We start from the raw sequence: 10,837 nt of genomic DNA, 5'->3' as shown, positions 1-10,837 counted from the left end.
AATCTTTTGTCTCAAAGCTCTAGTAAAGAATTGTCCCATATAGTTAGCAACCCTCCACTGTTACCAGAAACACCTTGAGATGGAATGAACTCCCAACCAAAATCAGAATCAAACCAAAGTTGTCTTACAAACCAACTTGAAATGTTCAACAACTTAGTCTCTTGAACAACACAAGCCAAGCACTTGTGAGACAAAATTAAGTCCTTAACATCTATTTGCTTGTTATAGGCATTCAGACCCCTTAAATTCCAGTTAATAATCTCAGCACCCATCTGTCACCACCAATTCCCTTGAGCTTACTTCATACATGTCATTTTCTTTGTCTTGTGATTCACAGCTATCTTGAATCTGTTTCCCTTCAGCAAGAGCCTTATATCTGTCTCTGTATTTGAAGAGGATCTCATCAATCACAGCCTTTTCCTTTCCGTCATCCTTACTAGAAATACTCCATAGATTACAACATAGTTCCAACACCATCTTAGAGGTTGAGAAGATAATCTCATTAGAATCTATATCTGAACCCTGTAAGTTTCCAAGATTAATAACAACTTGGTTTTCCATCACATGGAATAACTCTTTTGGGCTAGTAATCTGCAGAGCAAAGTATCTTGAACCAATTCAAGAGAAGCACCACCAGGAAATTCAGAACCATGTAAAGAAATTTGTAGGTCGTCAGGCCCTCCAACATCACCTGAGGAAAAAAAACCATTTCCATTTGAGTGATCCTCTACAGTAGCAGACACTTTCTCATCCCTTCTGTTGTTTATCTGTATAGGTGTACTCAATTTGATTGGAGTACTCTGGTTGTAAGAATGTGTACCTTCATCCCCTACACTCCTCCAACCCACTATCAATAAGATTCAACCTAGATGAGTTAGGTCCTTCCCCTTCACCTTCATCCTCATCTAAGATTAAAAACTTATTGTTAGTTGGAATGATAAAACCAGTTTGAGACATGGGAACACCCACTACACGTTCATTCTCAAAATTAGAGTTAGAAAAACCCTTCTATTGATTTAGAATAAGACTCCCCTCCGCCATTCTATTCAAACCAAGAGGAACAGTTTGAGAGTACACAACCTCTTGTGTCTCCCTAACTGAAGAAGAAGATTGATCAGTATTCGAAACTTCCAACGACACCTTTGACTTGTTGCTCAAGTCAATATTGTTTCGAATCCGCTGAGTCAAATCTTCTGCCACCGATTCCTCAATTCGATCTGATTTCGCCCCAAGAATAACGGGAGTATCTTTCTTTGAGTTTAAATTGCTTTGCATGCATTCAAACTTCGTTAAAAGTCTTTGATACTCCTGTAAATTAGCCTTATTCTTTGGGTTGAATTTGAAATCCCATTCGATTAAAACGGCCCATTGCTGATCTTCTTCTTCAACCAAGAGAATCGCCGGGATTGTCGAGAAATCCCCTTTGACAGAAATTCTGAAAATTTTCAGACTTTCTTTTCTCAAGGTATTGTCAGCTACATCCATGAAGCCTCCTAAGGCATCACCAATAGACCTGAACATCTTATAAGTCCAACATTGATTTGGAATGCCTCTTATTTTTAACCATTTCCTATATCTTGACATGGCATGGATAGGGATAATGATATCCTGCGCTAGATTAGCTTTATCCACCTCCTTATGTTTTGTAGTAGCAGAAGCAGTAGCATGTTGCATTAAATTAACTACAACCTCGTCCACAATAATCTTCTTCGGCCTTCAGAGATCTAACCAATAGTCTTTAGTTAACACAATATGTGCAGACTGTTCATCAATTATTTCTAGATCCACAAAAGAATCCATTGCATCTGCTTCAAAACCTCTCTAGCCACTCTTTGCCATCTCACCATACCACCTACTTTGATCAATCCCTTGTAAACTGCATCCTTCTTTCCCTGTGAGCGATTACTTTGAAAATCTGATCTATTTGGAGGAGTTTGAAATCTTCTCATTTGCAGTTTGTTGTCACTAATAACTCTCTGCACTTCCTTGAATAGAACTCCCCAGTAATAAGCTCTTTCTCCACATGGAATACATAAAGCATATGATCTAGGACCATCACCCCTTCTCACTCTTGATAACCTTAAATATCTCCTTGCTTCATTATCTTTCACCTCAGCAAGATAAGAGTTTTCTCCTTCCATTCTTGGCCACTTTCGTTTTTCACAGTGCACATCCATAGCTTCTGTCATCACATCGAGTAACCAAAACGCAGCTTCAGTAAAGAAATGAATCCATGATCTGAATCCTCCTCGCTTCTTCTCTTCCATTCTGATCCCATCTGTATTGCCAATTGTCTCCATTGAAACGAAGAAAATTTCCTCTCCAGATAGAGCTCTTTTTGCGCTCTTTTTCTCTCCATCCTCGCTTAATCATCAACAACCAACAAGTTTAAAAGGGACATCAAAGTGCTTGAATCGATTAAAATTAAAACCAGGATACGGCAAAATTACATATTATAGAATGCGTTAATTATTTTTTTTTATTTTTTTTTATAGGAGTGTACATAATGTAATGTTCAATTAAAAATTAGCTTATAATGAATTTTCATTTGGGCGTAACAAAAAAAGTTAGCAACTGAATATCGAGATAGTTTTAACGTATCATCGTCATGAAATCCCACTTTCAAGAAAAAAATGACATTTTCCTAACGCGTTTGCACATTTATGGTATATTTGGTTATCTAAAACTTCATAGCGAAATTTTGTTTGAATGTATCTTTTGGAATGAGAAATACCAACAATACACGCAAGTGTAATTCTACCAGCCAACTGATACAGATCTCTTGGCCATATCTTTGTGTCCAAATTAGTTGAGAAACGGAAACAGTTTTAAGTGGGCAGAGCAATATTGTGTTAGAAATATATATACAGTACACATGAATGCATTAATGGTGCAATATCTTGACGATTACGTGATTTTCTGGCCTTTCACAATTGTCACGTACATGACATTTCTTTTACTAGACTTTTTGTGCCAATGTGCATAACAAAACATTGCAGATCCAGAATATGTAGCATGCACTAAACTTGCATTGAAGGTTTTAAGAAATCGGATGTGATTTCTATACCCTGTCATCAAAACAAAGCAAAATTCTTGATGATAAAATCAGAACAAACAACAACAACAAGAACAATAGAACAAGAAGAAGTAACGAGTCTATTTCTCATTTTACAAGTAGTTTATATCATGTCTATGCAGGCATAAATACCATTTTTTAATTTTTTTTCGTTCATTTATTTGCCGTACAATCCGATTTGAACTGGAACTCCTGTAGGTTTAACCCAATCTCCAAGGAAGGGCTCGACTGTATATTTCATGGCTTCATCTTTAGTCATGCTACTCTTATAACCAGGCCATTTAACCCTAGCACCGGTTGCTGCACCTGGTCCTTTGTTTTCGTATTCTACATAATTTAATGTCTTAAGTGCAAAGTCTCCTTGCCATGGCATCCATCCTTCTGGTGCTATAAGGTTTCCAATCATCGATTCCATGATAATTGTTCGCGAGTACTCCTTCCATGGCCTACCAAGATAACTCTTAATCTTAAACTTTACAGGCAACAATGCATAATTTGCCTTGATAATACAATTTTGTATAACTAGTCCGGTGGTTTCACGCTTATCAGCTCTTCCTTGGGCTGTGACAGAGTTTTGCTGGTTATCTAACGGCCTCCTAACAATGAGCGTAGAGTCTTGTATGATTGCAGATGCATCACCAAAAATGAAATCGATTGTGCCCAAAACTGTACAATTTGTGTAGAACTGACGATGAGTTTGAGTGTATAATGTATCTTGGTAACCATCAATTCGGCAGTTGTAGAAAACTGAACGATCGGATTGGACTCTTAGCGCCACAGCTTGGTGCTTTTCGGGACCAGCGGTATTCTTAAAACACATGTCTCGGGCCATGAAACCGTCCCCTAGAGCCACTGCAAACAGGAAAGCAACAAATACAAGTCATAAACTACCATTTGACATATCAATCAAAACCATGTCAATTTTCATATTTCTTTTTTGGAGGATTCAATCTAGCAGTCCAGGAACTTACCGAAAGTTGCAGTTTGGAACGTACGAACACCATCTACAAAGTTTTTGCTCCCTGTGACTACGGTTTTCTCTGGTCCATCTCCATACATGGTAACGTTCACCATCTTCTTTCCCACGGTTACCGTCTCATCGTAAACCCCTGTCTTCACGTAAATGATGTATCTGATTTCCAAGAAACAAGAATAAAAGAAAGGCATTGAGCACAAACAGGAAGTTTGGATTAGGAAACGAGGTTGTGATACGACAAGGCTCTCTCTGAAAAATCTAATACCGATTAAAATGATCACATTAACAATAAAATACCTTCCGGTGTATTTAGCAGGCATGGCAGCCAAGGCCTCACTAATGGTCTTAAATGCCCCGCTGCCATCCTTAGCGACAACAACGTTAGGCTTCAAATCGGCAGTACCAGGAGCTTGTTGTAGAGCTCTACGGTCTTCATGGGACATCCAATTAGGACGTTTATCTTTTTCAATAGTAGAAAGTTCATCATTTTCTTCTTTCCCTAGAAGGCGACGATGTGTAAGTCCTGGTACTTGAAGAGCTGATAGAATTGTGGTCATCTCCGAGACAATGGCAAGAGAATTACTAGTTAATTCTTTTGCTGTTTTAAATGCCTTTTGTATATCAGATTTCAATTTCCCGTCGGGGAATCCGTCAATGCACGTCTCTTGGTAAGACATGACAGCACTTAGCCAATTATCTAAGTCATGGGTTCTTTGTGGGAGCTTTTCAATATCGTTTCCACCAACGTGATCCGCGGAAGCATCCAACTCTTCAATTGCATCTCCAAGAAGAATGTGGCAATCATCGAGCGCCTTACTCTCGTCAGGATTATCCGTTTTGAATTTCGAAGACACGTTGAGAAAAGAAGTTTCGATCTCATCAATGATAGCAAAGATTGCAGCTTTGAGAAGATCCTTAGGATGGTTAGTAGAATTTGAACTCATTATCTTGCCTAGCTTACTTTCACATGTTTGTTTGAAATCGGTAGCATCGCATATCATTTTGATCCCATTTGTGGAATGGGTAACTTGTTTTGTGGTTCCAGCAGTTTCTTGCTTTTTCGCGTTATGTCCGGATCGATAAACAATGGCTACAACACAAGATGCTATGATGAGAATAAGAACTAAAACTGAGATTACCGCAACGGTAATCTTCTGTTTCAGCCTTTGTTGCTTTTCTCGTCTTCGGCGCTCTGACAAATCGCCAAAGTCTTGGAAGGCCATCTTTCCTGATGATGCAGAGGGATTTCTCTCTGCTGCCTTAGATTTTTAAGCTAAGGCAGAGAGAAATCACGTTTTTTCGTCTATTTTCTTCAATCTTATTTCTGCCTCTTTCTAATGAAAGGGAATTGATACTTGGACAGCTTTCTTCAGTTTCTTAAAAGTTAGTTATTTGTTGAATGAAATCAACGGATGAAAAAAGGATTCTTAACCGTATATTAACCGCTTTTGGAGGGAAATCTTGTCTATTCTTTGTGAGACAAGAATAGTTATTTTTTCTAACAATAGGAAGTTCTTTCTTGACCTCACAAGTATTTTCATGCACATGACATTCCCTTTTTATTCTCTTCCAAATTTCGCTTTGTTCGGAATTAAATTGAAAGAGAAATGCCAATCAACACATTTGGTAGTGTTTGTTCTCGATGACAGCTTTGATCAGATTCAGATTTACCCGAGGTTATATGCCTTTTAAAATTACACGCGACCAGAAAATAATGGATTTCCATTCATTTCATGAGATTAATGCATGTTAAATTACAACTACCAAATTATGAACTTAATCAAAAAAATTTGATTACAATAAACCGTTAGAGAATGGTATATTTGTAGAAGGTATCCATGTATCTACCATAGTAAAATTATAAACAGTAAAATTCACAGCTTGATCAGCATTCATCAAGTTATAACCAGGCCATTGTACTCTCATACTGGTATTAGCTCCTTCTCCATGATTTTCGAATTCACCATAAAAAAGTGTACTCAATCCAACTGTTCCATTCCATTCCAACCATCCAACTGGATCGATAACGTTATCAATGTACGACTGCATGAATACCGTCCTCGAGTATTCCTTCCAAGGTCTACCCAAAAATGTCCTGGTTGAGTTTAAGTCAGCTGCTAACTCAGGACTGGCTGTAATTGTGCAATTATGGATTGAAATGCCTGTGTTCTGATTTGGGTCTGTTCTACCCTGAGCCGTAATTGCATTTTTCTGCCTTGGCATTGGTTTCCTAGCAATTAAGTTGCAATTTTGAAACACTGATGCAGAGTTGCCAAAGATGAAATCAACTGTGCCATACACGTCGCATTCCCTGAAAAATTGTCGAAGAGAATGAATGTAGAGAGTGTCTTGGTATCCTTCGAAGCTGCAACGGTAGAACGTGGAGAGATCAGCATTGCTTCTGACTGCCACAGCTTGGTGCTTCTCTGGCCCTGTTGTGTTTCTAAATGTTATGTCCATAGCCACAAATCCCTCACCCGAAACAGCTACAATAAAATCAAACTTTTAAAGTTAGAAAAATTCCATAACCACGCCATACCGTTACCGGGCAGGCACCACCAAATGTTATGCACTTACCAAATGTAGCTGAGCTGAAAGTAGTCCAACCATCAACAACGCTTCGATTTCCAGAAATAAGGGTCTTATTAATACCGTCTCCGATTAACACGACGTACTTCTTATACTTAGGAATAACAACATACTCATCTTCATAAATCCCTTCAGTGATATAAACCACAAAATACCCATCTCTATCAACAATATTCTTTGTATTATTTGGTGCAATGGAAATAGCTTCACTTATCGTCGTGAAATTCCCAGATCCATCTTTCGCAACAATAACTGTAGTATCTTCACTTACTTGCGTCCCAACACCTTCTGTTAATTTCCTGTTGCCGTTTCTCATTCTCTTCTTTATCTTCTCAACCCATCTTGGTTCTGATAAATAACAACACATCCAAGTTAGTGAATTTAGTACACTCATTATTTAATATGCTTGACTAGATTTTACCGACCCCAAACCAATCACATGGAAATATTAAAGGAGACTGGCAAGGTCTCTGAAGCTCATTATGAGAAGTTAAATCTCGGTACTAGAATTATTGGCATCATCCAGAGAAAGCTGTATTGTGGGGTCTAAATTTAAGGTCAGTATACCCACTAAGGCAAGAGTGGTTAGATACTCATAGGTCATAGATAGGAAATATCGGTGCTATAGTGAGCGAAAGCCACACAAGTGATGATCCTAAGTATGCAGGTGGTAGCAAAGCTACAAAAGAAATGAGTCTGGCGTCTATGTCGTTGTTTGCGCAAGTTGTGCAACATTGTTGAAAAAAATTACATCCTTTACCTGATGAATCAGAATGGAACATACCGGCTCTCAGTCCAGAGTCTACGTCGTTGCCGTTGGTGGTGAACCGATCTGCTGCTGGGACTTTTCCTGGTTTTCGTTTTCGCTTACGAGTCAGACTCAAAGCGTGACTCACCAACCCTAGTGAAACGCTATACAACTGGGTTGTGTTAGAGAATGGAACATTCAGCACACTTGGAATTCTGCTTCCAGAATCTTTAAGACCATCTAAACATGTCTGTTGGTTAGTGATTATAGCACTTAAAAGTGATTGAACTCTGTCAACTAGTGCTAAAGATAATGGTGACTCGGCCGAGTTCAACTCGTTTGATATAGTAACTAAGTAATCAACACTGAGTTCAGAGAGTTGGCTACAATCGTTCAATGCTCTTGACTCAGCGTGACTCATATTAGACCGTTTCTTCTTCTTTGATGAATTCAAAAATTGGTTTATGAGGTTAGATGTTCTCCTTGCTTGTTTCTTACATTCCTTGACTGAGAACTTACCATAGTTTTCGTAAGAATCAGAGGCGGGTGAGGAATGGATGGTTGAAAGGATGGAACGGCAGAGTTTAGGGTAGGGTGTTGATTTGCATGCTAGGGTACGTGATTGTAGTGGTGTTGATGGTGGTGGTGGTGAGGAGTTTAGCTGTTTAGAGCAGTTGAAGATATGAATAATAATGCATTTGTTATAACAAGAAGAAGCAGAACAAAAATAGATGGCATTGCCATAATGTGGTGGTGGTTTGATGGAGTGTAAATGATGATAAACAAATCTATATTTATATATAAAGAATGTGGTGGGATGGTGCATTACAAATGGGAAATAGAGTGGAAGCGCGTGGGATATAAATGGTGGTGGTTGAACATTTGTCAGCAAATTTATTAACCATGATTCATCTACCTTTGACTAAAATGTAGATATAACCAAATCGTCATTAATGAATTACGTTTTCATATGCATATGGGCACATGGCAAAATCAAAGAAGCACTATTATTATCCTTTTGTAAGCTTGCATAGTTCTTCCATATAAATATCTAACTTGATGAGTGATGATCCATATTGAATCTCTAGCTAGCTAGCTAGCTTGTAAGATTAACAGCTCACTGCTTTCAACATTTTCGTTCCTCTTGTTTGTAATTTTCGATCTTGACAAGAGTGAATTAATATTGCTTTTGTTTCATGTAGGTAGGTGTCTGTAGTAAAAATTTATATATACCTAATCTTACTACCTTAAGTAATTTCATTAGCAGCTTTATTATAACCTAGCTAGCTACAATTGTCATCACCTAGATCAAGCAACCTACCAAGCTATTGCTGGCTAGCTTTCTTCTACAAAACCGACAATGCTGTCGAACAACTTGTAATTAAATGGCTAGACACCCACGGAGAAAAAATTGGTACACTATTTTTAAGCCATTAGATATTTTCCATGGTCAATCTAGAATTGCTGTATTTCAAATTAAGTACCCATCTTGTTCATTCATCGTATATTCATGCAAAAATTTATTGGAAATTCGACATACGCGTTCATTCACGGCATAAGTACTGTCGGAAGAGTGCTCATTAATTAGTAGACTCAATGACTGTATAAACAGTACTGTTACAGACAAATATATAAGTCAAATTGGAACCATACCTCCACTCACCGGTCCACACGCCATTGCGACTTTTAGTAGCTTGGCCTTGCAAGAAATAAAAATCAACTCCCAATGATTTATATGATTCTAGTTAGGAAAGCAAACTTCCCTACAAGACTAATGTTTTAGCTTGAAATGGTCTCTAGATAGCAAGTCAATGATGTAGCAGAAGGACGGGCCACTACTTGATATAATGTCTGTTTGGTCTCATCGCAAAGATCTCAAAATTTGCTGCCTAACTTGATCAGAGAGTTGCACAAAGTCATCACTAGTGAACCAAAGACAGATGGGGGATAGCTGCACTGTGCAGAGGTAAAGTCATATGTTTGCATGTGTATATAGACTGTAGAATGTAACCATCCCCACCCTAAACGCGTTATACGCATTGCCATGATTGAAACCCTACTTTCTATTATATAATGACCGCTACTCCCTCCTCCTCTCATCAGAACATGCAGGAGTTTACAGGTTACAATATCCATATAAAACAATTATTCTCACTGCTACATCTACTGGATTGGTGATCTCTATAGCAACCTTGAAATATTGGCGGAACTTGTAAAACCTCTCCACCTATGCCAGAGCCAGCCCATGGCATGGGTTTGCAATTGTCCACCCTGCAAGCCTAACTTCCACTACACCAAATCCAGGATTTTGTCACAGGACATATCTGTTACTGATTTCATTTGTAACACTTACAGACCGTTGGTAAAACGCTGTTATAAATAATTTTTGCAATATGTTGCAACGCTTTTTCTGTGACAATTATTAATTAAAGTCACATTTTACAGCGTCACAAATTAAACAGTAACGACTGAACTAATTTTACGGTTGCGACACGTGACTACTGCATAAACAAATACAACGGTTTTGATTGTTACTTAATAATTACAACAATTATGCTGTAGACACGTGTCCCTTACTGTCACATATACAACAATAGATATAAGTGTGAATAATTAGTTTGCAACGATTGGACGTAGGACACGTGTCACATTTGGTCACGGTTATAGTAGCACATATACGAGTTACTAAGTTTACCCACAATTACTTAAAGGACACGTGTCTTTGTTGTCACGATTACTGTAACGTTAAAACTGTTACTTTAAGTTGTAACAAAACAGTGATGCTGACAGGTGTTTCTTTTTGTAACAATTTCAAAAATAACTGTGACAATTTTTAAAATAACAAATTAAAATATGGATAGCCCGGGTCACTATGGTGGACCTGAGCTTCCAGTTTAAAGGCCTGCAATACAATTACTGGGCTTCCAGTAATACAATTAAAACTGACACACAGACCTGCACTTTCTTCTTTTTCATATACACTCCGATTCTCAATCTACAAATCATCCACATTATACTGTGATCCATGTATTCATTACAGAAACCCAAGTACAAAAATTTCACCGTAAATAATCTAAAGCCATCAACACTGTGAGATGCGAACAAATAAAACCAAGATTAACTTCTCAATAATACCATATGATGAGCTTAGACAAAGTTACCAATTCATGTAATTCCGGCGTTTGGAATTCAATACACAAGACCTGTCCAACAATAAAAATGAACACGTCAATGACAGAAGTTCCAAGTTTCATTGATCAAGAGAGGAGTAAAGATAAAAACAGGTTAAAGAAAAAACTAAATTGTTTATTGATTTCTCTTCATAAACTCCACACTACAACTTAGCTATTTTTAAATCAAAACATAGACTGTAGTGGGCATTCCACTTCACATGACTACTACTTCCTATAGTGTAAGTAAACAGACTCAACATGAATACCTACAGTTC

At 37.9% G+C, this 10,837-nt stretch overlaps 2 protein-coding genes across 2 annotated transcripts; both read right to left on the bottom strand.

The window, feature by feature from the left end:
• Window positions 1–3,133: 3,133 nt before the first annotated feature.
• On the bottom strand, window positions 3,134–5,425 carry LOC113326769 (pectinesterase-like). Its single transcript, XM_026574422.1, has 3 exons — window positions 4,350–5,425; window positions 4,048–4,208; window positions 3,134–3,928 (listed from the first exon to the last, which is right to left on the bottom strand). Exons 1-3 carry the CDS (start codon window positions 5,273–5,275, stop codon window positions 3,234–3,236), a joined length of 1,782 nt encoding a protein of 593 aa, XP_026430207.1. The 5' UTR covers window positions 5,276–5,425; the 3' UTR covers window positions 3,134–3,233.
• Window positions 5,426–5,806: 381 nt separating this feature from the next.
• LOC113326312 (probable pectinesterase/pectinesterase inhibitor 25) lies at window positions 5,807–9,067 on the bottom strand. Its single transcript, XM_026574063.1, has 5 exons — window positions 9,053–9,067; window positions 8,930–8,989; window positions 7,402–8,311; window positions 6,630–6,989; window positions 5,807–6,538 (listed from the first exon to the last, which is right to left on the bottom strand). The coding sequence occupies exons 1-5, from the start codon at window positions 9,065–9,067 to the stop codon at window positions 5,847–5,849; spliced, it is 2,037 nt and encodes a 678-aa protein (XP_026429848.1). The 3' UTR covers window positions 5,807–5,846.
• Window positions 9,068–10,837: the final 1,770 nt, after the last annotated feature.

This window comes from Papaver somniferum, unplaced genomic scaffold (genome assembly GCF_003573695.1).
Source record: "Papaver somniferum cultivar HN1 unplaced genomic scaffold, ASM357369v1 unplaced-scaffold_10, whole genome shotgun sequence".
NCBI lineage: Eukaryota > Viridiplantae > Streptophyta > Magnoliopsida > Ranunculales > Papaveraceae > Papaver > Papaver somniferum.
The sequence above is the reverse complement of the archived record's forward strand: the minus strand, read 5'-3'. Positions and strand labels throughout refer to the sequence as shown.

Bases quoted from the DNA above. Each gene is read 5' to 3' on its own strand.
- LOC113326769 (XM_026574422.1), bottom strand. From the start codon at position 5,275: ATGGCCTTCCAAGACTTTGGCGATTTGTCAGAGCGCCGAAGACGAGAA. The intron at 4,209-4,349 runs GTATTTTATTGT...CTTGGAAATCAG, and splicing joins CCTGCTAAATACACCGGAAG to ATACATCATTTACGTGAAGA. The intron at 3,929-4,047 runs GTAAGTTCCTGG...TCCTGTTTGCAG, and splicing joins GTTCCAAACTGCAACTTTCG to TGGCTCTAGGGGACGGTTTC.
- LOC113326312 (XM_026574063.1), bottom strand. The intron at 8,312-8,929 runs GTATGTCGAATT...TCTACATTTTAG, and splicing joins CTTATGCCGTGAATGAACGC to TCAAAGGTAGATGAATCATG. The intron at 6,990-7,401 runs GTAAAGGATGTA...GTTATTTATCAG, and splicing joins GTTCCATTCTGATTCATCAG to AACCAAGATGGGTTGAGAAG.